The sequence below is a fragment of the Moschus berezovskii genome, chromosome 18, assembly GCF_049115385.1.
Source record: "Moschus berezovskii isolate FMDL1 chromosome 18, NW_MosBer_1.0, whole genome shotgun sequence".
Lineage (NCBI taxonomy): Eukaryota > Metazoa > Chordata > Mammalia > Artiodactyla > Moschidae > Moschus > Moschus berezovskii.
In genome coordinates this window covers 38471642-38497090 of record NC_142477.1, presented here as the reverse complement: position 1 = coordinate 38497090, position 25449 = coordinate 38471642, and the positions used below count along the sequence as shown (strand labels likewise).

The 25449-nt window shown below is 40.4% G+C and overlaps 1 protein-coding gene across 1 annotated transcript in view; it reads right to left on the bottom strand.

Moving 5' to 3' along the window:
• SPEF2 (sperm flagellar and cilia associated 2) overlaps positions 1–25449 on the bottom strand; it is a 201730-nt gene that overhangs the window by 135874 nt on the left and 40407 nt on the right. The window contains exons 7-9 of the mRNA XM_055422187.2: positions 25083–25271; positions 20539–20726; positions 13653–13821 (exon numbers count right to left, since the gene is read on the bottom strand). Of these exons, the coding sequence (XP_055278162.2) occupies positions 13653–13821; positions 20539–20726; positions 25083–25271 (546 nt within the window). The remainder of the gene's footprint in view (positions 1–13652; positions 13822–20538; positions 20727–25082; positions 25272–25449) is intronic.

Here is a 25449-nt window from a genome sequence, read left to right as displayed (position 1 = left end):
CATTTCTCGAACAGAAATTTAAATGTTATTTAAAGTCTTCTGAAATATGGGAGAAGATAGCTTTTCAGTTCGTTTGGCGAGACTAATGCAACACTGATACTAAAAAGGTGTCAAAGATCATTGACAAAAACAGCATCCAAAGAAGAAAATAACAAACCAATCTCATTTGGGAATATACTGCAAGAATCATGCATAAAATACTGACAAAAATCAGCCTATATTAAGACAAGACAATTATATTAATTGACATTTACTACACATTCAGTATATCCCATATACTGCTATTTTCATGAATTATTTCTAACGATTCTCACAACTCTTACATAAGTATAATTATCTTGCCAATTTTGCAGAAGAAAACCCTGAGAATTATAGAAATTAAGTTATATTTATCTATGTGTGTGTATGCTCATATGCTGTCATGTCTGACTCTGTGACCCCATGGGCTGTAGCCCACCAGGATCCTTGTCCATGGGATTTTTCTAGGCAAGAGTACTGCAGTGGGTTGCCATTCCCTTCTTCAGGGGATTTTCCTGACTCAAGGATCAAACATGAATCTCATGTCTCCTGCATTAGCAGGCAGGTTCTTTACCTATAGTGCCACCTGGTAAGTTCATAGTCACAATAAATAGTAATGGCAGAGCTTAGTAAGGACTCATCCCCACTCCAGTACTCTTGCCTGGAAAACCCCATGGATGGAGGAGCCTGGAAGGCTGCAGTCCATGGGGTCACTGAGGGTCGGACACGACTGAGCGACTTTGCTTTCACTTTTCACTTTCGTGCATTGGAGAAGGAAATGACAACCCACTCCAATGTTCTTGCCTGGAGAATCCCAGGGATGGAGGAGCCTGGTGGGCTGCCGTCTATGGGGTCACACAGAGTCGGATACGACTGAAGTGACTTAGCAGCAGCAGCAGTAAGGACTCAGGCAGACAGACTGCAGAACATGTGCTCAAAACCTTTATACTGTATGACTGAAAACGAGTTACTTCATGAATATAAAGAAGGCTAAAAATGAGAAAACCTATCATATATCACATTAATAGGTTAAAATACAAGCATACAATCATTTTGACCAAGAAGCATCAGATAAATTCAAAATTCATTTCTGATGGGAAAAAAAAATTAAACAAATTTCTTAGTATGCTACAAATTGAAGATGATTGGCTTAACATTTTTTCATATCTTACCAAAATGTAATGGTGAGCCAAAGTGAACAGCACATTTTTCTATTAAAGGTAGGACTAAGGAAAAGATGTTCATCACTTAACATTAATAGTCACACTATTCTGGAAGTTCTAGCCAAAGCAAATAAGATAAAGAAAGAAGTATAAAATTAACATATCTACAAAACAGATTCACAGGCACAGAGAACAGACTCGTGGTTGCCAAGGTGGAGGCAAGGGAGGGAGGGAAGGATTGGCAGGTTAGGGTTAGCAGATTTAGCAGATGCAAACTAGTATATACAGGATGGATAACTAATAAGGTCCTATTGTATAGCACAGGAAACTATAATCAATAGCCTGTGATAAAGCATAATGGAAAAGAATATGAAAAGGAATGCACATATACTTATAATTGAATCATTTTGCTGGATAGCAGAAGTTAACACACCATTGTAAACCAACAATTTTCAATACTGGAAATCAACAAAATTTTAAAAAAAGAATTAGCAGTTGAGTTCCTGGTGCAGAAGTAGCTGCTGCAACCTGAATTTCCAGTGCTCTGTGCTGGTGACAGTCTTATCAGATCTTGCTGTGTTGGCTCTGATCATTTTCCTTGGAAATTTAACCTTGAGCGTGGTTCTTGAATTTAACCTACTGAGTCACTGAACTACCTAACTTATTTTGGATATATTTTCTGCTTACTTAGCATAAGTCAAATTTTTTGATTGCAATTATAAAATTTGACAAAAATCATTGGAATTGATAAGAAATATATAACCTAAGCATAGTCTCATATTTCTACTGATGAGTGTAAGAAAAATGATTTGAATAAAGGGAAATTCAAAGAGGTCCAAAATTATAAGCCACTTAATTCTTCTCCAAATTAATCTTATTTAATGTAATGAAACAAAAGTGCTAGTGTTATTTATTTATTTTTCCTTCAGGATATCAGAAATGGTTCTAAAGTTGAAGCATAAAAAGAACTGTACAGATAAAAATATGTACTTAAAAAGGAAATAAATACGGGTTTGTTGCCTAACCAGAGATATTAAAGTACTTATTAATAACTTATGAGGACTTCCCAGGGTGCAGTGGTAAAGAACTCACTTGCTAATGCAAGAGATGAAAGAGATGAGTTCAACCCCTGGTTCAGGAAGATCCCCTGGAGGAGGCATGGCACCCTACTCCAATATTCTTGCCTGGGAAATCCCACGGACAGAGAAGCCTTGTGGGCTACAGTCCATGTGGTTATAAACAGTCAAATATGACTGAATGACTGAGCACTCAGTGCTCAATTCCTTCATCTTTGTATGATAATAATATCTATTTCACAGGGTTGTTGTAAAGGTTGAGTGAAAGGCTTGTGTGACCACTAACTTTGAATGTTTAACTATTAATAGAAGTTCTCCTGTTGCTGCTGGAAGCACACATGGTAATACCCTTAAGGGAGACAGCAGCCACATTTTTGCCCAACAAGAAGTGCACTGTAATCAGAAAGACATGCTTCCTCACAAAGGGGTCAGAATAAAGCCCTCTTCCCTCACTGGTTAGTTGTAGAATGCGGTCAGACACAATGGGATAGAATGTTGACCATGAAGAGAACTGAAGGCTTAGGTCAGGCAGAGGACTGAAGCCTGACCAGTGGAGATGGACAGATTGAGGATTTGGTAGAACATATTTTACAGCATCGCCTTAAAAATACAGTTGTGAAATTCCTAATAAGATTAAAGATAAAGGGTAAGTAAAGGGAGATCTGTCAGGTTGGAATAAGAACATGATGAGGGAAAAGGAAAACTGAAAAAAGCGGGAAATTAGGCCAGAATAAAGATGACTAGTTTAAAGGCAATGGCAATGAGCTAAAGAGACTTTGTTTTTGAAGGTTCTGTTTTTTTATTCCCAATTCCCAGAACCATGCTGGAACCTAATAGGCATTCAGTAATTTATTGAATGAATGAGTGAATCAATCAATTGGGAGTATAGGCTCAATATATGTGAACTAAATAAATGGGCTTCCCTGGTGGCTCAGAGGTTAAAGCGTCTGCCTCCAATGCGGGAGACCCGGGTTCGATCCCTGGGTCGGGAAGATCCCCTGGAGAAGGAAACGGTAACCCACTCCAGTATTCTTGCCTGGAGAATCCCATGGACGGAGAATCCCATGGACGGAGAAGCCTGGTAGGCTACAGTCCACAGGGTCGCATAGAGTCGGACACGACTGAGCGACGGAACGGAACGGAAATAAATGGGTGAATACATGGATGTTGCCTCTTATTAATTTTGATTAAGTACAAGGATGACTTAATTCTCCAAATAAGATATACACAAATCAACCTAAAATCTAGGATAAAATCAGCAAGAGTCATCCTCACAGATGGAAGTTAACAAGAATCCACAATGTGTGAAACTAACTAATCCTGGAAGCATGTCTAGAAGTAACAGCTTGTAGTATGATTTTTCAAAGAGCTTCTCCGTTAAACCAGGGCATCCTTTTTCATGGCAGCCGGAAGCATCTCAGTTAAAATGTACTATATTATAAAGAATTTATAAAATGGGGCTTTGTAAGAAGTTCTGCCAGAGATTTTTACAGGGTGCTGAGGGGTAAGGAGCAGACTGACTGCAGGAATAGGAAAGGGCTCTGTGGCAAGCTATTATGATCTGGTTAGTTAGATATTTGTCTTGGGTCTCACAGATAACATTGACCCAGAGTATACCACATGACTGGCAGATAATAAAAATAAGCTGCAGAAATTCTAGCTCTGTTTGTGGCAATTAACTTTCAAGCCTTTCATCTGGGTCCTGGCCTGTTCCAGTTCTGCCTAGCTTCCAATCTGCTGGCTTCGTCTCCATTCTCTAGTCTGGTTCTTACCCTGCTCAAAGGATTTGGCTTGACCCACCTTTGTTTCTTCCTGTTTCTGACTACTTCAGGTAAATTATCTTGACCACCTTTGTTTCAGCTCTGAGAACTCAGTGAGCCCTGGAGCTAGTTCTCATGGCTGACCTTCTGTTCAGGTCTGTCCTGTCTCCTACCAGAAGGAATCAGATATCATAGAAGCACATCTATTATTATGGCAACATGGAAAGTCCAGTAGCTGCATTCCAGTTACTGTGCTTGGAGGATTGGCACTCAGGAAGACACTAAATTCCACAGGGAAGTACTAAGGTACAACCTGGTGGCTTTTGGAGCCTCTGTCCTTTGCCGTGCTTTCCCAGACTTTCTCCTCCAACCACCTCCAAACCCTGAGGGAATCTGGAGGAACTGCTTATGTTTGTAATTCAGACTTTAAAATTCCTCAAAACCACCCACGGTTCTCAGAAGAAAGGGTGGTTGGGTATTCTGCCAGATGGGAAATTCAGCTCATGTAAACTGGCAACCCGATAGGGCTTGACTACTGTGTGGGACCTGTTTGAGAGGCAGGTTCCTATAAAAGATGGGAAAGATTGATGGAAAAATGTATGCTGTGCTCTTCTGCCTAGAGGTCCAGTTAGGTGATGCGCAGCTCAATCCTGACCCCTCTCCCAAGAGCTGTTATGGAACAGGTTCTGTATCAAGACCCAGTTCCAAGAAGAACTCAAAACAACCTGAAAAGATGAACTGGCTCTGCTGAGTGAGACTGGCAGCCTTTCTAAGGTCACCTGACCTCCAGTCAGGTAAGAGTATGGTCAGATGTCTCGCTATACCTTCCTGCCAGACAGACTGGCCCTTGACTTCTAGACGAGGCAGGGGCATGGTGCTGGGCAGCTCTCACTGACTGAGGTTGGCATGGTAGGTGCACCTCCGGGGAGAAGGCATGCCACCACATCCCTCTAAGCTAGATTGCTCGGTCTGGACCACATCTTATCTGTGGCCAGGAAGTGCAAGTGTCGCCCATGGTAACAAAAGAAAAGCAGATGTTATCACAACTTCACCTGCTCCGCTCAGTTGAAGACTGTTCTGGCTAGAAGCAGCAATGAATAGACAGTGCCTTTCTATTAATTGATCCCAAGGTTAATTCTGGCTCATTAGGAAGTATGAAGAACTGGTTCTGATCCTATAATGGCTTTCATTCAGAAGCCTGCTCACTTCTGTCCCAGAGGCAGTCTTCCCCAGTCTTCCCTGATATTATACTATGGAAACAAACATGTTTACTTCTAGCCTGTCACAAAAGAAGACCCAGGACAACAGCATTCATGTACCTTGTGGTTATTTTTGGAGGAAAATTCAGAGGAGATTGAGTGCGTTTAGGGTGATATGGCTGTAGACGGAAGGGAAGGAGAAAAATTCAAATTGGCTATGGTCAGTCACCAACAAAGTGATAAAGACCACTGTCAAAGCCTACAAGCCCATATGACACCTCCCTATGCAATCCAATAACTCTAGCTTCTGACAAGTTTAGAAATTCAGCAAGCTCAGCAGTTATGAGCCACAGCAGGCTTCTTTTCCCAAAACTCTGAGCTACCAATTACTTGTAAGTCGCGCAGCTGGAATCACTGGACTGATACTTTGTCTTCAGGCTTGATTACCGGGGGTAACTGAGATGAAGTCACTCTAAGAGGTCCCCTGTTCCAAACACATTTCAGTGCTACTGAAACCCAAGGACAAATCAGATGAAAATAGCAGGCAGGAGATTCTGCTTAGCAGTCTGACTCCACATATCCTAAGTGACCCACTGAAATCATGGGAAAGTACACATTTTGCCCCAAAATGACAGGCTCCCACTACTGGTTCATTCTGCTTCCTGGCAAGCCACATGGCCCTCCAAGGCATTGAATGTGGCACCCTGGGAGTTGCAGCAGCTATGTAGCTAGCCTAGCACTTTTCAAAGCTCAGTTGCCTGAGTCTAAAACGAAATAAGAATAAGGTTACTTCATTTCTCCTGATGTCCAAGTGCCCTTGGGACAGCATCACAACGGACTTTATATCAGATTTCTCCTTGTGCCACAAACAATTCTGGTGGTGGTGACTATCCTCGTGAAAACAGTAATCTTCATTCTTTAGATGCTCAAACTATGCTCTGTTCATCATCAGGGAGGTGGCAGTCTCCCTCCAGATCGCTTTTTTACTAATATCTATGGTCTGCAGATTATAGAAAGAACTTTCCCAGAGGCCTCTACATTGGAATTCACCCATCTGTTGCCATTGACCAGCCAGGGTCAGTCAGACAGGCTTGGTTAGAATTTCTCAAATGTCACAAAGCATGCAGACACTGTGACTTGCTCTAATCTTGTCACTGCAAAATTCACACGATTTTTCCAAACAGCATACCTTCTCTCATAATAATGACCACTGTCACACTATTTTATTGTTTCACTACTAAACGTTGATATCTCAAAAAGGTGTGAAAGTGAAAGTGAAAGTCGCTTAGGTGTGTTTGACTGTTTGCGACTCCATGGACTGTAGCCTGCCAGGCTCTTCTGTCCATGGGATTTCCCAGGCATGAATACTAGAGTGGGTTGTCATTCCCTTCTCCAGGGAATCTTCCTGACCCAGATCAAACTCAGGTCTTCTGTACGGAAAGCAGATTCTTTACCAGCTGAGCCACCAAAGAGGTATACAACACTCCAAAATAGCTTAGGAATGGCACTGACCAATATATGAAAGAATATTGTAGTCTCTCTTGGTCTGTGTACTCAAGGATATGGCTGACAGACCCTCGCACTGGATAGGAGTGGTAGAGTAGGGCGTCATTTGGATGAAGTTTCTCTAGTTCTCTGCCAAACACCAAAAGTCAAAGACTTTCTTGGATCCATTAAAGTTTTTTGAGGTTACTAACCCCAATGTGTGTTTGCCATATTTATCTACCAGATCCCTAGAGCTATCTCTAAAATACTTGATGGGAAGTCTGAGCAGTTGATTGAAGAGAAGTTGGACTTGTGGTATAGAAGCTGGATCCGACAGTTGTCAAGGGATGAACAAGAAAATCAGGAAGCCTAGGGGAGATTTTCACCACCTTGTCTTGGCTGGTTCTAGATGAGAAGGAGCCCGGGTCAGAATTAGATTCTCCCTATTCTTTTTTTTTTTTAATTATTATTTTATTGGAGGCTAATTACTTTACAACATTATATTGGTTGGTTTTGCCATACATTGACATGAATCTGCCCTGGGTGTACATGTGTTCCCCTTCTTGAACCTCCCTCCCACCTCCCACCTCCCTCCTCCCCTTATCCTCCCTCTGGGTCATCCCCGTGCACCAGCCCCAAGCATCCTGTATCATGCATCGAACCTGGACTGGTGATTCGTTTCACATATGATAATATGCATGTTTCAATGCCATTCTCCCAAATCATCCCACCCTTACCCTCTCCCACAGAGTCCCAAAGACTGTGCTATATACCTGTGTCTCTTTTGCTGTCTCATATACAAGGTTAAGGTTACCATCTTTCTAAATTCCATATATATGTGTTAGTATACTGTATTGGTGTTTTTCTTTCTGGCTTACTTCACTCTGTATAATAGGCTCCAGTTTCATCCACCTCATTAGAACCGATTCAAATGTATTCTTTTTAATGGCTGAGTAATGCTCCGTTGTGTATATGTACCAAGCTTTCTCCCTATTCTGTGTGATCTAGAGCAAACAACAGCGAATGGTGAGCTTCCTGTCAGTCACCCAGGACTCTTCTTTCTGGCTATGTCCTTCTCACTTCTCTTTCCATTCTACTTCTATCTAGGTACCAGTTCTTTAATTTTGCAAATCATTTCTCCATTCTGGTCTAATGCCTTGATCTTTTTACCTGAATTCAACTGTTCCTACCATGGTTTTCCAATGAACTTAGTTTGTTTTCAATTCTAGTAATTTGAAGCTAAATACTCTACCAGTGATCCAGGCTTCCCTTCCATTACATAAGACACATACCCCACAGGCAGAGTGCCAGACTTCTGGCTGAGCCTACTCCAGTCATCTGAAGTTCTTGGCCCACAATAGTCAGAAGGCATTCTTGGGCCTAAGCCATCTATAGGTATACTTTTGAAAACTAATACAATGATTTTTTGCTTTGTGAGTTAGTATCAGTACACTTGATGGCCATTAATGAGTATTCTAGGGTATAATGGTGATTCTACCAGGACACAGCTACACGATGAGGCCTAGCCTAGAAAGCCTTACGATTTGAGGAGAAATTTAGGGAGTTGGGCTTTCTTGATAGCTCAGTTGGTAAAGAATCTGCCGGCAATGCAGGAGACCCAGGTTTGATTTCTGGGTTGGGAAGATCCACTGGAGAAGGGAAAGGCTACCCACTCCAGTATTCTAGCCTGGAGAATTCCACGGACTGTACAGTACATGGGGTTGCCAGGGGTCGGACACAACTGAGCAACTTACACTTCACTTAGGGAGTTGGAGGCAAAAATCTAAGCAAAGACAAAAGAACATTATAGCTATGAAATGCATACAGCAAACATGAGAACATTCTGTTCAGTACCAAGCTTCCCTATTGGCTCCTATTTTAGAGGCGGATCATGACTCTGGTTATCTATTTTGGGAAATGTTTGTATTTTAGCAGGTTCCTCTGATGCATCCATCCTTGTCTTTAGCACACATGATAATATGGGGCATCAGGTACAATGGCTGGCAGAATTGTTAGAGCACAATGCCCCGGCAGAAAATCTCCACTCCCACCATATAAGCAACTACTTACTCTACCTACTTAACAGTCACATATGTTCTTGCATGTTTGAAACTAAAAGATAAAACCATCATAAATTCATAGTCAGAAGGTAAGTCATTAAGACTTCTTTCCCAGAAGGGCACAAAAGAGGCCATGAAACAATTTCATCTGAAACCAGGGATTCCTTACTTGACTAGTAAGTTTGTGCTTTGAGATATTTTATAACTGTCTTGAATAAACACATATGTAATGGACTGAATTCTGTTTCTCCAAAATTCCTATGTTGTCTCTCTCCACTGTGATGGTATTTGGAGGTGGGGCCTTTGGGTGGCAGTTAGGTTTAGATGAGGTTGTAAGGGTGGAGGCTCCGTGACAGGATTAGGGTCCTTTTAAGAAGAAGGAGAGAGATCAAAGTTCTCTTTCTGTCTTCTCTATGCAAGGACATGACGAGAAGGTGGCTGTCAGCAATTCAGAAAGCGAGTTCTCACCGGGAAATCAAATCAGCTGGGACTTTTGGTCTTGGATTTCCCAGAACTATGAGAAATAAATCCCTATTGTTGAAGCCACCAACTCTACAGTATTTTCTTTTGGTAGCCTGAGCTAATACAATGGATATCTTTAAACACACACACTCAAACAACACAGCAACCACAATTAAAAAAAAGAAAAGATCTCTTCACATGACCTTAAGATTCATCTACTGAAATCTATCACTTTGCTTCAGTCAGTTATCCAGCAACACCTCCTGAGTAACAAAGGCTTCAAACTGACATTCAGCCCACAGGGAACAAATTCACTCAGTTGGGTTCTATTCTTTGCGACCCACGGACTATAGTCCATGGAATTCTCCAGGCCAGAATACTGGAGTGAGTAGCCTTTCCCTTCTCTAGGGGATCTTCCCAACCGAGAGATTGAATCCAGGTTTCCCACATTGCAGGTGGATTCTTTACCAGCTAAGCCATAAGGGAAGCCCAAGAGTACTGGAGTGGGTAGCCTATCCCTTTTCCAGTGGATCTTCCCAACCCAGGAATTGAACTGGGCTCTCCTGTATTGCAGGAGGATTTTTTACCAACTGAGCTATCAGGAAAGCCTGATTAAATACTAAGCCATAAAAATTTGGGTTGTTCACTGGGAAGTCAGAGAGCCACACAAGAGCTAGGCTGGAGAGTCCACTGTCAAATGTCAAATCTAAAGAGCCACTGGATCAACAACAAAGGTCGGAGTTGGACAGTAAGAAGTAGTTAGTATTTGGATAGTGCCTTTGGGTCAAACAAGTCAGATGAGACTTATATAGGAAGATACACCCCCGTCCCCCCATGGCTCATTTAGTTCCACAACCCTATTTCCCAGTGGGGGAAAAAAAATCCAGTGATAATAAGTGCTATTGTATAAATAAATTTGGGGATACATCTGCAGTAGTGACAAGAGTATGAATGTTAAACCCTAACATATACAGCTACATCTTAAAGTTTAGTTAATGTAAAATCATGAGTCAAAGTGTTGCTTATAAAAACGTTCATTACAGCACACATTGTAGGATTAACCTAACAACTACAGCAAACTCAAGAGATCGTTAAATAGCGATTTTCACTGAAAACAAAAATAAACAGCAATGAAAAACTATGACCAGCATCAGACAACATGGATGATGTGCTGGACACAAAACATCTTCCCTCCAAATTGCAGGAATTCCAATTACATCTTGCTTGTGGGCATGCACAGCAGAGCCCTCAAATTGCCAAGTGCTTTGTGGTAGGGACTTCTTAGAAATGTCTGCATCAGCAGGAAACCGTGGCCATGAGCTAAATTTAGTTTGAATACCCAGTGAGAGTATCTCAGACTCATTCAGCAGCTAATTGCTAATAAGCAGCTTATGTTAAAATGAAATACTATGGACCTGTGAGTCGTTTGCCAGTAAGAAGCATGGAAGGCATTTGCATTTGAGGGAGTTTGGGGTTTATCAACAGGAGTCCACTGAACAACTGAGAACCAGTGGCTGCTGTGTGGAGGCCGTGCTGTCAGTTGAACTGGAGCAGTTGGGCTCTTGGCTTAGCCTATTGTTCATGGTCCATAGGATTTTGGACTCCTCCCCACTCTCCACTAAACAACTCTTTCTTGTCCTGTAGTGGTTGCTTAGGAATCCCAGTAGGGCATGGCTCCATGAGGAGGTTTCTGCCTCCCTCTTAGGAGATATAAATGATATTTTTGGCCACACCATTCCTGGTCCAGAGTTCTTTCACATGTAGCCATTCTACGAAGAGAGTATGATGGTTGGGAAATAATGTGAGGAAAAAGGAGTCAAAGTTTTGGTGGCTATATATGACATGGACATGAGCAAAAAATTGTTTTTATGTCAGTTTCTAGGTACAATATTTAAAATTTTTAAAACATGATAGCTTCCTCTAACCAAGTTTTAAAAGTATGATCTCAAAACCAGGAAGCATCAGTTCTATACAGATGGTAGATACTGTTGTTTAGTTGCTAGTTGTGTCTGATTCTTTGAAACCTCATGGACTATAGCACATCAGACCTCCCTGTCCTTCACAATCTCCCAGAGTTTGCTCAAACTCATGTCCATTGAGTTGGTGATGCCATCCAACCATCTCATCCTCTGTCACCCCCTTCTCCTCCTGTACTCCATCTTTCCCAGCATCAGGGTCTTTTCCAATAAGTTGGCTCTTCGAATCAGGTGGCCAAGGTATTGGATGGATGGATAGATGGTGGATATAGGTATTAATAAAATATGCTAAGAATGTAAACTTTTTGAAGATCACTTTTTAAGCTATGTGTTTGGTTGAAGGATTAAAAATTCTGAGCAAGGTTAGCACTTTGCTAAAACTGTTCCATGTTTATTAAGCCACATGTGTTGATCCCCTGTCTCTTGTGAAAGACTATTTAAGCCAGAGGATAAGATGGTTGGATGGCATCACTGACTTGATGGACATGAGTTTGAGCAAGCTCTGGGGGTTGGTGATGGACAGGGAAGCCTGGAGTGCTACAGTCCATGGGGTCGCAAAGAGTCAGACTGAGCAGCTGAACTGAACTGAACTGATTTAAGTTATATAATGTATTTTCAAAGTCAAAACATTTATTTTTTACTTAAATGCAAAACATTTAACAAGTATCTGAAGAAATGAAATTTCTAATAATAGGGAATAATAAAGGACTGTTTACAGTATATCTGTTAACACCTGTATATGGTATAGTTTTTATCACAAAGTCAAAAGAAACACAGCATATAAACATGTATCAGATAGCCTAAGGTAATATTCACTTCCAGGACAATAGCAAAATCCAGAAACAAAATACATTGCGTTACCAGACGTTCACATACTCCTAAAAAATGTTTATAATTTGCTGTAAAAGAAATGTACCAGCTGTTTCAGGATGTGGCTAAGACAAGCATGTTCCTGTGGTAACAATTTCAAAAACAAGAAAAAAAGTTAAAAAGACAAGTCTTTGCTAAGCTGCAGACTACCAGGTCTCCTGATTTATGAAAGCAACAAGATAGATCTGGTTAAGAAATAATTCAGAAACAAGTATTTCATGAGTCAGCAAAATCTGTCAAATAAAATGACTTTGAATCTACAATGGAAAGAAATATCTTCACATAGGTTGACAATGTCAAAGAATTTTATTAGGCAACATTGTATTTTAGGTTGACATACTAGATCTAGAATATTCTATGACCGTGCAAATAAATATGAACATGTATCTTATAAGGTTCTGGTCAATCCTTAACAAACAATTATTTTAGTGAGATGTATATATAGACTCATCCAATTAAAATATGATATACATTTAGTTTCTCATAACAACAACAAAATCTCACTTTCTTATCTTTTTACAAAAAGCTTATCTTCTTTTAATATTTTCATATTAGTGCTGTTTTACACTTTGCCCTATTGATTTTCACTCATTTATTTTATTTGTGCCTTCTTTCAATAAACATTGAATATTTGCTAAATATCAGAAAATGATTGGGTCAAATTATCATTTTTTCATATTGTACTTACTATTCTTCTAAAACTCATTCAATCATATTTCTAAGAATAAAAAGCCTTATTTGCCATTCCACTGCTGATGATCTACCTAGAACTTCTATCCCATAGCTATTCATTTCACATCTTTCCTCCTAAAGGTGAGATTAAATGGGATAGGAGGGCAGGGTGGTCAGGAAAGAAATTAGTACATACTATTTGCATCCAATATGTATTGCACTTGGCTACGTGTTTAACACATATTATCTTAAGTTTCACAGCAACACAATAAGGTAGTCATATTGTTATCCCCATTTCATATATCAGATATGAAATCAAGACTCTTAGCGTTTAAGGCCTCATAGTTAGCAGTTGGCAGTGCCAATAATAAGACCTCAGTCTGGTTTATCCCAATGGTCTTTCAGCAGCTCTTTTAAGAAGCACAGCTGGCACCCATACTCTTTAAAAAAAAAAGCCACTGTATCAAATTATTGAATAAAAATGCATTTATGTCACTCAAAAACTCATATTTCTCCCCTTTTTATTTCCTCAAAAAGCAATATGCTATGTAGATAAATTACTAGGAAAACACATTTAACCAGGGGTTTTGAGCAAAGGTAGATAGCTAGTACAAAGAAAACTGCTAATGAATAAATTAAAATCTTCAAAATTCTGAAATCCAACTATTGCATTATGCTCAATTTTATTTCAGACCACTCTCCAATATTACGGGAAGTAACAGATAATGGATTATGAATAGGCTAGGCATTTAAGCTATTACTATAAGTACAAATTAAACTAAGGCAAAATGGAACACAAACACCCCATTTTATTTAATAGAGATGAAAAGAAATAATATCACATAATTAATGCTAAAGCAATGGCATTTATTATGTTGCATTCTCTTTAATTATTCCACATTGATAGGTACCTTATATTCTTCATAATCACTGTTGTCTAGCAAGTTCCTTTTCTCCAGTTCTATAAGGTGTTCTGCAGAGAGCTTAGTTGGTAAATGTCTAAGAGAGGCTTGCTCATATATGGGTTTTCCATGAAAAAAGAGTTCCTTCCAATCATGCATCAACTTATATGGGATCAGGCTACAGCAACAAAGAGGGAAAAAAAAGGCTGAGATAAATCAATAGTTAGTTAAATACACATCTTAAATTTTAGCCTTTCTATTACCATGCTCATTCCCCAGGCCTGAAGTCCCACTTACTATGACATTCCTAACAGCCAGTAAAATGGCTGAAACTTAGTAGTATGAAATGAATGAATGTTACCTAAAGCCCCTGGTTCTCCAAACTTGCTTTGACTGTGCACTAAAAGCACACTGTATCTAAAAATAATGACCACTAATCATAAAACTTAGGTTCTTTGATTTCCAGCTGTGATACTAAATGGCTGTGCAAGCTTTGAATATCATTTAACTGTTCCAATATCAGTGTCCTCTTATGCAAAATAGACTGAATATTTTCCAAGGCCCCTTTAATATGACAACTAGTTTGCATATTTGCAAGTAATCTATAATAGAAAAATCTAATGTATGGTGATTTTATTGTCACTGAACATCTGGTAACCTTTGGAATTATTTTTCAGTACTTTTTCTATTTAAGTCAGATGAATGACTTGGAGGTAGTCAGGACACAGTAATCAAAAAATAGTTCCAAGAGGAACAAAATGTGCAACGGAAGGAAACAGCCTAACATAACTCAGATGCATTTCTCTAACAATAGTGGGACGAGAGCTTGAAATTACAACCTAAAAAGCTGTATTTCATCTTGAGACATGCTACAACATGCATAAACCTTGAAGACATCATACTAAAATGAAATAAGCCAGATACAAAAGGACAAATATGATTTTACTTATATGAGGTACCTAAGATAGATTCATAGAAACAGAGAATAGAAGAGAGGTTACAAGGGGCTGGAGGGAAGGGGAATGGGGAGTTATTATGTAACGGGTACATAACTTCAGTTCAGTTCAGTTCAGTCGCTCAGTCGTGTCCGACTCTCTGCGACCCCATGAATCACAGCACGCCAGGCCTCCCTGTCCATCACCAACTCCCGGAGTTCACTCAAACTCATGTCCATCGAGTCGGTGATGCCATCCAGACATCTCATTCTCGGTCGTCCCCTTCTCCTCCCGCCCCCAACCTTTCCCAACATCAGAGTCTTTTCCAGTGAGTCACTCGTCGCATGAGGTGGCCAAAGTATTGCAGTTTCAGCTTTAGCATCAGTCCTTCCAATGAACACCCAGGACTGATCTCCTTTAGAATGGACTGGTTGGATCTCCTTGCAGTCCAAGGAACTCTCAAGAGTCTTCTCCAACACCACAGTTCAAAAGCATCAATTCTTCGGCGATCAGCTTTCTTCACAGTCCAACTCTCACATCCATACATGACCACGGGAAAAACCATAGCCTTGACTAGATGGACCTTGGTTGGCAAAGTAATGTCTCTGCTTTTTAATATACTATCAAGGTTAGGGATGATGAAAAAGTTCTGGAGATGGATGGTGGGAATCGTTGCACAACAGTGTGACTGTACCCAATGCTAGTGAACTTTAAAAGGGTTGAAAGAAAGTGAAAGTGAAGTCGCTTAGTCGTGTCTGACTTTTTGCGACCCTGTGGACTATATCCCACCAGGCTCCTTTATCCATGGGATTTTCCAGGCAAGAGTACTGGGGTGGGTTGCCATTCCCTTCTCCAGGGGATCTTCCCAACCCAGGGATCGAACCTGGGTCTCCTGCATTGCAGACAGATGCTTTACCATCTGAGCCACCAGGGAAGCCCCATAAAATGTTGAAAGTCACTTAAAAAAGGTTAAAATGGTAAATTTTATGTTATGTATTTTTCTCCACAACAGTAGTTTTTCATTAAATGCACACTTCAAATATAATATATTTTGTTTTCCATTAATTAAATATTTATATTTATTAGAGATTACAGAGATATGAAGTTTATAAATTAATATACTCAGGCATAGGAAAATTCTAACATAAGAATTATTAAAATGGCATGGGCTCCTATGTTGAAGTAAATGATTAACAACTTATATTTTGTCAAAAACTTAATGTGGCAATTACTGAATCAATATTCTCTTATCTGAATAGTGACAATTCTGTTAAGGAGTGTTAACAAAAGTCAGTTCATGTAAGGAGGCTAATACCAAGAATGTCCCTGTGCTCTTGGAAAAAAAAAATGTTGATAATATCTTGTTTAGGAAAGTACAGAGAGAATAACGTTATCTTGACAATCAGTAGTAGAGATTAAAAAGATCTTAACATATATGCATAAACACTGTATTCACTCACAAGCAAAAGACACTTAAAATTCCAAAGCAAATGACCCCTTCAAAGTTTGATATTAATACTCCTGGAATTTTAAAATTTTGCGTATTTTTCATTAAAATAAAAATGACTTAAGATAATCAATGTTCTCTCAATATCAGTTTTCACAAAGCAGGATTTAGAGAGTAACAGAAGTCAGACTAGTTCAGTTCAGTTCAGTCGCTCAGTCATGTCCGACTCTTTGTGACCCCGTGAATCGCAGAAAGCCAGGCCTCCCTGTCCATCACCAACTCCCAGAGTTCACCCAAACTCATGTGCATCGAGTTGGTGATGCCATCCAGCCATCTCATCCTCTGTCGTCCCCTTCTCCTGCCCTCAATCCCTCCCAGCGTCAGAGTCTTTTCCAGTGAGTCAACTCTTTGCATGACGTGGCCAAAGTATTGGATTTTCAGCTTGAAAATCAGTCCTTCCAATGAACACCCAGGACTGATCTCCTTTAGGATGGACTGGTTGGACCTCCTTGCAGTCCAAGGGACTCTCAAGAGTCTGACTCTATAAAATATTCTAATAGTCAAAAACTATACACACAGGAAGTCCTCACCTTATTAGTTAAGTTTGTGCTCTGTAAGGGGATTTTTAGGTCACCTATTTGACAAAGAAATAATCCTTCTAGGGGTGAAAAAGAAACTCAACGTTGCCCCTAGGACAGGTGATTACTGTCTAGCTCCTTTCATGCTAGGCCCCAGCCAGCATGGCTGAGACTACCTCCACAGCCTCACCCAACAGAGGCGTTCATGGAGCAGGTGTGTGAGAAACCCTTTTCTCACAGTCTCCTTTCCAGGCTCTACCAGGCAGGTGTTAGGGGACCTCTGGCATCCTCTGACTGGCAGCTGTGTGATTCTCTCCTGATGTGATCACAAGGTGTTCTCTCTATGTGCATCTTTTCTATTTCTTATAAGGACACCAGGCTTCTTTATTGAAGGCCCCACCTTCCATGGGTATGACCTGATCTTAAATAATCAGAGAAGACTATTTCAAAACAATGTTACACTCTGAGGTATGGGGCGGGTAGAACTTTTAATATAGCTTTCTGGGTCAGGGGAACAATTCAACCCTTATATAAGCATTTCTATATTGCCTTTTTTTAGACACAAAATTTCAACGTAAAGGCCACTTAAAAACTTATGCTATTAATACCTCTGGAAATTTCATCTTATATATTTCATTTTTACATTCAGTTTGAGCTCTCCCTGGTTTTTGGTATGATGCATGGCTTTCTTTTTATTGAAGTCTGCACATTTTTGGATTATGCTGTGACACTCTGAATCGTGTGTAAACCTTCTGTTCTAGCTGTTTCTTTCTGACATTGCTTGAGCAAGGGAAGGAGAAGGGGCCATCATGTTACTGACAGGTGTGGAGAGAAGTCCCCACATGGACTTCCTCATCACCAGAGGGAAGGACATCTTTGTTGCTGATGAAGGAGGTGGTGTCTCTCCACAAGGTCTCTGCCACAGTGGGGGTGGCCTTGTGACCACCGGGCGATGGTGAAGGTCCTGACCCTCCCTTGGCTCCTCTAACATGACCCTCATGGGGAGGGAGCAGTAGCCAGTCCTGCCTGGTAGGGGTGGAAGCCCATGCTTCCTACCTGGCCTCTGGGATGGTACCCTGGTGGGGGTGATGGGGTCCCTTGTTACAGTCTTGTGAGGGTAGAAGACAGGCTCCTTCCTTGCCTTTGCTGGCCGAGGTGGAAGTGGGGCTACATTTTTCTTGCATGTGATAGTTGGAAAAGACTGGTTATTGTCTGAAAGTTTTTCATCTTGCTAGGCTGCTCCTTTGCCAACAAAGGTCCGTCTAGTCAAGGCTATGGTTTTTCCAGTGGTCATGTATGGATGTGAGAGTTGGACTGTGAAGAAAGCTGATCGCCGAAGAATTGATGCTTTTGAACTGTGGTGTTGGAGAAGACTCTTGAGAGTCCCTTGGACTGCAAGGAGATCCAACCAGTCCATTCTAAAGGAGATCAGTCCTGGGTGTTCATTGGAAGGACTGATTTTCAAGCTGAAACTGCAATACTTTGGCCACCTCATGCGAAGAGTTGACTCACTGGAAAAGACTCTGATGCTGGGAGGGATTGGGGGCAGGAGGAGAAGGGGATGACAGAGAATGAGATGTCTGGATGGCATCACCGACTCGATGGATGTGAGTTTGAGTGCACTCCGGGAGTTGGTGATGGACAGGGAGGCCTGGCGTGCTGTGATTCATGGGGTAGCAGAGAGTCGGACACGACTGAGCGACTGAACTGAACTGAGGCTGCTCCTTAACTGACTAGAGACAGCAGGTTCTTGTTGGGGTTATTTTTGGTCCACACCATTCAGTTCTGTTCAGTTCAGTCTACACCATTAGTATCTGTTTCCAGAATATTCAGTTCCAATCCGGGATGTGTAAGGCAAAAAGAGAAAGAGCTGAGGAAGCTCATCACAAAGTCCTGAGGTCATCTGCCAGTCCCACTTCTTCCTTCCATCTTCAGAGCCTTCTTATTCTTGTTTCATTCACAACGTCCAGGGTTTTTCACCGAACTTAGTGGGAGGGATAGGGAAAGGGGCATCGACTCCATTTTCCCACAGTAGAACGAGATTTCTGTTTATGTTTTAATTTTGAATTATGAACTTTTACTTAGAGAAATCAAGCTGTACTTCCCCCACTCTGAATTATCTTTTTATGTTTTTATATTTAAATCTACTATATTCTATTTTTTATTCTATTACTCTATTTTTTATTCTATTACTCTATTTTTTATCATTATAATGCATTGTATCACCTTTCCTTTTTAATCCTTTTGTAGATTACTTCTTCACAATTTTATTCTAATTTCAAAATTTTGAATTTATATTAATAGGAAAGAGTATTTTTAAACATTTACTCCTTAATTCATTTCAGTTTTTAGTCTTATTTTTCTTTTCTCAATCTTGTACCCTTATAGTTTTATCTTCAAAATGTCCTCATCATCAAGTTATTTCATTTAGTAGTTTTTATACAGCATTACATCAGAAACATACTTTTGAACTGTGGTGTTAGAGAAGACTCTTGAGAGTCCCTTGGACTGCAGGGAGATCAAATCAGTCAATCCTAAAGGAAATCGGTCCTGAATGTTCATTGGAAGGACCAATGCTGATGCTTGAATACTTTGGCCACCTGACGCCACGAACTGACTCATTGGAAAAGACCCTGATGCTGGGAAAGATTGAAGGCAGGAGGAGAAGGGGATGACAGAGGATGAGATGGTCGGATGGCATCACCGACTCAACGGACATGAGTTTGAGCAAGCTCTCAGAGTTGGCGATGGACAGGGAAGACTGGCGTGCTGCAGTCCATGGCGTTGCACAGTTGGATAAGGAGCAACTGAACTGAACTGATGTCAGAAACATGGCTGTCAGGGTGAGAGCAGTGGAGAAAGTTCCTGTCAAGTCCAGAGGTGATGGGATTGTCTCCCCATCTTCTATTGACCCTGAATATCATGGGGCCTTCATTCTTTTCACTGTGGGTTTTCAAAAAGATCTCAGTCTGGATAACATCAAAGTGTACAGACTTAAGTGGAGTGCCTTATCCTTCTGCTTTCGCTGACATCTGCAGTGATATCACTCCCCTTCAGCTTCCAGCAAAGGACATCACAAGAAATTGGTCTCTGAAGCTTAAAAGCTGTTGCTGAGATCATTCTCCACTGATCCACTACACTACTCATTGTATCTTAGCTGGGGCCACAAGAGAAAACCATTATTCTAAACTGAGAACCAAGAAGAGTGATGTATTCTGTAAGAAGCTAGAAATGCAAATTAGACATCATATGACAACTGTGCTGCTCTTTTTGCTTTTTCCACCTGGAAGCACAGATAAAATCTGCAGCTCAGTTGCAGGGACTGGCATATCTACTGACACCTCTATAGCTATGTTTCAACGTATTCCTTGTTTTTAACTTTCTACTATATCTTGCAGTGCTGAATGGCTTGCAGGATCTCAGTTCACCAAGCAGGGATTTAATCCAGGCCACGCCAGTGAAAGCCCAGAATCCTAACCACTAGACAACCAGAAGTCTTATCCCTTGTTCTCATTTTGGCATACAGTGTATTCTTAATATTTTCTGTACTGTTAAATGTTTCCTTACAAATAGTTTGACTCCTTTTAGAAAGAATGTGCAATGAAAAGTGATTTTGATTAGTAAAACAAAAAACTTTCAGTAATTCCAGTCTTCTAGGAAGTTCCTAATATTTTAAATAAATTATTATAGTCATCTTTATAAATTATAGAGAATTCAGACACAAGGTTTAAATGTTAAAAGACATAAATACAAATTAAATCAGGCTAGTAACTGGGTGAAATAAGTCTGTAATCAAAGTATTCTGGACCCCACTTCTTAGTCTTTCAAGAATAATCACTGTCGCTCTTTACTCATCAATTTAGTGCCACAATCTTACTCTTTTCTCATTTTCATTGGTGTCTCTATTGCACTAACTATAAAAAAACAACACTTACTTATTTGTCAACAATCGATAGTCTGCCACCTTAGTGGACAAATCAAGTATCTGATCCAAAATTTCTGCACATATTGAGTAATGCTTTTTGTAGCGAGCTTGAGCTCTTTCTATGGCGATCTGCTCATGAATTTCCTTATCTCTGAGGGCTTGTTCTTCAAAATCAATCTTGGCTTGTCTGGCTAAAGCCTGAGAAGGAAAAGGCATATATTTTAAAGATTTGATTTTGTACTGGGGTATAGCCAATTAACAAACAATGTTGTGACAGTTTCAGATGAACAGCAAAGGGGACTCAGTCATACATATACATGTATCCATTCTCCCCCAAACTCCTCTCCCATAAATCACCATAACTGGATAGTGATTCAGGTAAAAATAATGTCATTTCAATAGCTAAAAAAAAAAAATCTCTAAATAGAATGAAACCTCCTTTTATATCAGGAAAAAGATAAATCATAAGAGAGCACTTTCTCCTTAATACATTAAGTACTAAGTATGATGGTAAAGACAATATTAGACATAGTTCACCCTTAGCTTATGTTATCAGCAAAACCTAGTGCAGAGAAAAGTGTGTTGCATGGATTAATGATAAATTGGATCTGAAGTATTTAAGAAGTCCTAAGTTCATGCGCTGCAAACAGAGTTGGGGGGTCACAGAGAAACAGGCAAGTTGTTCAGGGCATCAAGCATAGCTGGCCCTTTCATGCCCATCTCAGAAGACTAATTAATCTCACATATCTACTCTGGCTAATGCCCTATGTCTTTTAGCAGGAGACTTCTGGAATACTGATTTATACTTAGAAAATATTTTGGAAGTTCCCTGATTATACTGGCTTGAGAATATCATACATTTGCCAACAAATATTAAATGTGTTTAGACAATGAAGCCTTCTGCTGTTACAGCCTTAATAAACTGATAAATTCCTAAAGACATGTATTTATATAGAAAGTAAGAAAATATTTAGGTTTGGCATCACTCTCTGCTCAGTTTGTACTCTCATTTTGTTTAGGGAACCCTTTCCTTATACCAAGTAAAAGGCCAAACTTGGCACAACCAAATGTTTTCAAATAGTTTTACCAACTCCTTGAGAAATTCAATCATGTGCTGACATGCTCCAGAAACTAGACCTGCCTCCCAATGTAACCCAGTGAATGTACAGTGGTGGCTAATGTGGGCCTAGAGGAGCTGTGGTTGAATTCAAGCCTCAGTTTGTACAGGAATCAAGTTCTAGCTGCAGGCATGGCTTGTGTGCTCAGTTGCTGGATTGTAGCCCGCCAGGCATCTCTGTCCATGGGATTTTCCAGGCCAGAATATTGGAGTGGGCTGTCATTTCCTACTCCAAGTGATCTTCTCAACCCAGGAATCAAACCTGCGCCTTCAGCATCTCCTGCATTGGCAGGCAGACTCTTTAACCCTGCACCACCTGGCAAGCCCCACTAGCTACGGGACCTGGACCAAACTGACACCTCCTACATCTCCATCTCTTCACTGTGAGGCCAGGATGGTATAAAGACTTGGCATGAACAGAAATTAACTGTGAGAGCAAATACCTTAGTCACAAGGGGCGAAATACATGACAATGGGCTGCTACTGTCCACTGAATCAAAGGGAAGCTTCATTTGTTTTGTTATCGCTGCTTTATTTTGTTAGTTTGCTTTATTTTTGCTGGGAAAGGAGTTAGCTTAGGTGGCCTCTAAGGTAGATTCTGAACATTAGGCAGGTTCAGGAATTACACTAGTACTTGCTATTGTTGCTGTACTGCTTCGTAGGCCCTGTTGTCATGGAGAAAGCACCTGGTTTAAGCGTAAGTATGCTTACGGCATGCTTCTCAAAGTGTGAAGGGAAGAGAAGTCTGAGAGTCTAGGAGTAGGCAGATGAGACTTTATGGAGAGAGCCAGTGAAATGGGTTGTGAGGTGGGTTTATTGAAACTATAAAGAGCCTGGAAGGCATGTGGAATATTTAGGATGCTATGGAACTCAAACCTTGGGAGCCCAGGAATTCCTTCTGCAGGAACAAAGCAGCTTCCTCTCAGTTCTCCTCCCTCCCTTCCTCTTTCCTCACTCTCTCTTTCCTTCCAGGCCTTTCTTCCTTCTTTTTTTAGCCTCAGAGTCTGCTATTTCTACCCCTTTCTCCTCCCCCATGCTAAACCCACCACAACTTCCGGTCCCATCCAGCAAAGTGGGTTGCAGCCCTAAATAAAGAAAGAAGAAAAAGAAGAAAGGAAATCTGTGGGAGGCAGTAAATCTCAGTGGTGATGAGCCTAGACTCTGAGAGCCACACTGCTCTGGCTTCTCCACTAAGCTGTGCAACTTTGAGCTTTCTAAGTTTCATTTTCCTGACATGTGATATGCAGACACGAGCAGTGTCCACTGCCAATGACGCTGTGAGAATGATAATGCATGAGATGAACACAACTCAGTGCTGGACTCAAAGTGAATACTCACAAGTGGTAAACATTATTGTGATGAATTATTGATATTATTATTATCGATAATAATAGCAGGTGGCACTGAAATTTGAAACCAGGAACTGTTTTAATTAAAATAGAATTGATGCCCAATTGCCTTCAAAAAAGAGATCAGCATATTTAACTTAAAACAAAACCAACTTCTGACGGTGAGAAACAAGTTCTCTCTCTCTCTTCCTTTCCTCCCCACTCCCTACTTAGGCACCAGCCACCCCTACGGCATGAGGTAATACATTCAAACGTGAGAACAACTTATCTCAGAGGGAAGGGTGCTGGGGAGGTGGATACCTAAGCTTTGGGAAAAAGGAATCTGTAAGAGAAAGGGATGCGATTTTTTGTCAGGGGATTCAGAGCCTCACAATTCTGACTACTGAGGCTCTGGCACACCGAGTGTCTCAATCCTCTGAAGTGAGGTCAAGCCAGGTAAGGAGAGAACAGGTCATGCTGCTCACCACAGTGAGAGCAGTCCTGCTCCAAGAGACTAGGGCTTTGCTATTCTGCACAGAATTAACTAGCTTGTGAAAAAACATATTTAGTAAATAGGCACTTCTTTCTCATGTAACCAAATGCCACTGAATCCATTCAAGTTTACTCTTGTCTAAGAAGAGAAATGAAACGATCCTCCAGATAATTCACCCCTTGAAGATACTTGAGATTATGTGGGTCTAACACAGGGGGTATGGCTCCCTACCCTCCTCCTAACGTTTTGGCTATATCTGTTCTACAAAGGCAAAAGCATTGGTCAGTTTCTTGACTCTGGGGAATATAGTACTTTCCAAATGGTATTTCTCAAAATTGCCTAATTTTGACACAAGCTGCAATTCATTTTCATGAAATATCACAGTGGAAACCATGATCAGCACGGTTTATAAAGCATATTCATATTAATTTATACATAAGGCATTGCCATCCTATTTTATGTAAGGTTTTCTCTTCTGCGCAGCCTAATTGTCTGAATATTTTATGACAGTAAAGACAAGCTATCTAAAATGCTTCCTATGTGATTTTTATACTTCTTCAGTCAAATCTGGATTAATGGATTGTATAAATTTGAAACAACCCCAATAGGAAAAAGATAAGAAATGATCCACATAAATCCCTTGATTATATAAATCTATTTTAGTTATTAAAACTGTAATACATATAAAAATTAGGAAGATGCTAATATGTCAAATAACTAAAAGATTAGATACTTTGACTTTCAGAGCTATAGAGGACCACAACACAATGATATCATGTTGGCCAAGAGCATACCTGGCACCAATATCTTGGCTTCTGTAACCATTCTCAACTACAATGACCCAGGGCCCCCTGTAAAAACGGCTTGTTCTAGTTCTTAGGAAAAAAGACTACAGTATGGGCCTGGGAAATCTTGTTTTACCAGAAAGCAAGGTATTGCTTATTAAAGACTTATGGTATCTTATAAAAAGGAGACAGCTTGAAAATGCTCCCATTTCCTGAGAACAGTATTCAGCTAGAATAATGAACACTAATAACATCCCAGTAAACTTCGTGGATTTTAAAGAAAAAGAAAGTCCTTTATGCATCTAAAAAACAACAGTAAGGACTCAAGGAGATGAAACTTAGATTATCTTTTTTTTTTTTTTTGGACAGTAACACTTTATACCTGAAGAAAATGGAATAAAGTGTTTAAGATAGTCAAGGGAAGAAAATGTGAACTAAGGATTTTACACAGGGCAAAACTGACTCGAATAAAAGGCACATGTTGTTATCAATACACAAGCACGCAGGGAATAGTGTTCCCATGAGCAGTTCTTGAAGAATCTACTAGAGACCTTCAGACAACCAAAAAGAGAGAGAGACATGGACACAAGGACTGGGGGTGAGTGTGAAATAGTTGAAGAATCAAGCCTGCAGGGAGAGAGTACAGTATGTGGATGCTATGTGCACCGTTGGTGTAGCTACACAAAAGTAAAAACAGGGAGATAATAGAGAGATCATATGAAAGACTGACTCATGAAATGATTGGCACCTAAATGGAGCCCTGTTTACCTTGACATGGTGGAAAGGATCAAAAGAAACCTTAGAAGGATTGCTAAGGGAGGTACTGTTTACCGCTTCTCGATCAAGAGCATCCTGGAAGTCTTTAAGCCGTCTTTCCTCATATTGTTTTTCTCTGAAAATTCTGTTTTGCCATAAAACTTCCTTTTCGTGCCGAACGTGCATGAGCTGCACGGCGATCCTGCGTTCCTGCTGGGACTGTCGCATCAGCCGGTTGATCAACTGCTCCTCCCGATAAGCCTCCTGGAAACACCATTGCAAGAGTCAGTCATTTGTCAAGGCCATGTCCACTTTTGCTCAGCCCACTGAGCTGAGAAGCTTACACATACATCATGTGTAAAAGGCATAGTATTCACCTGCATCAGTTTTTGCCATTTGATTTCAAGTCAAACATGGCAAAAAATTCAAGTTATAAAAATGA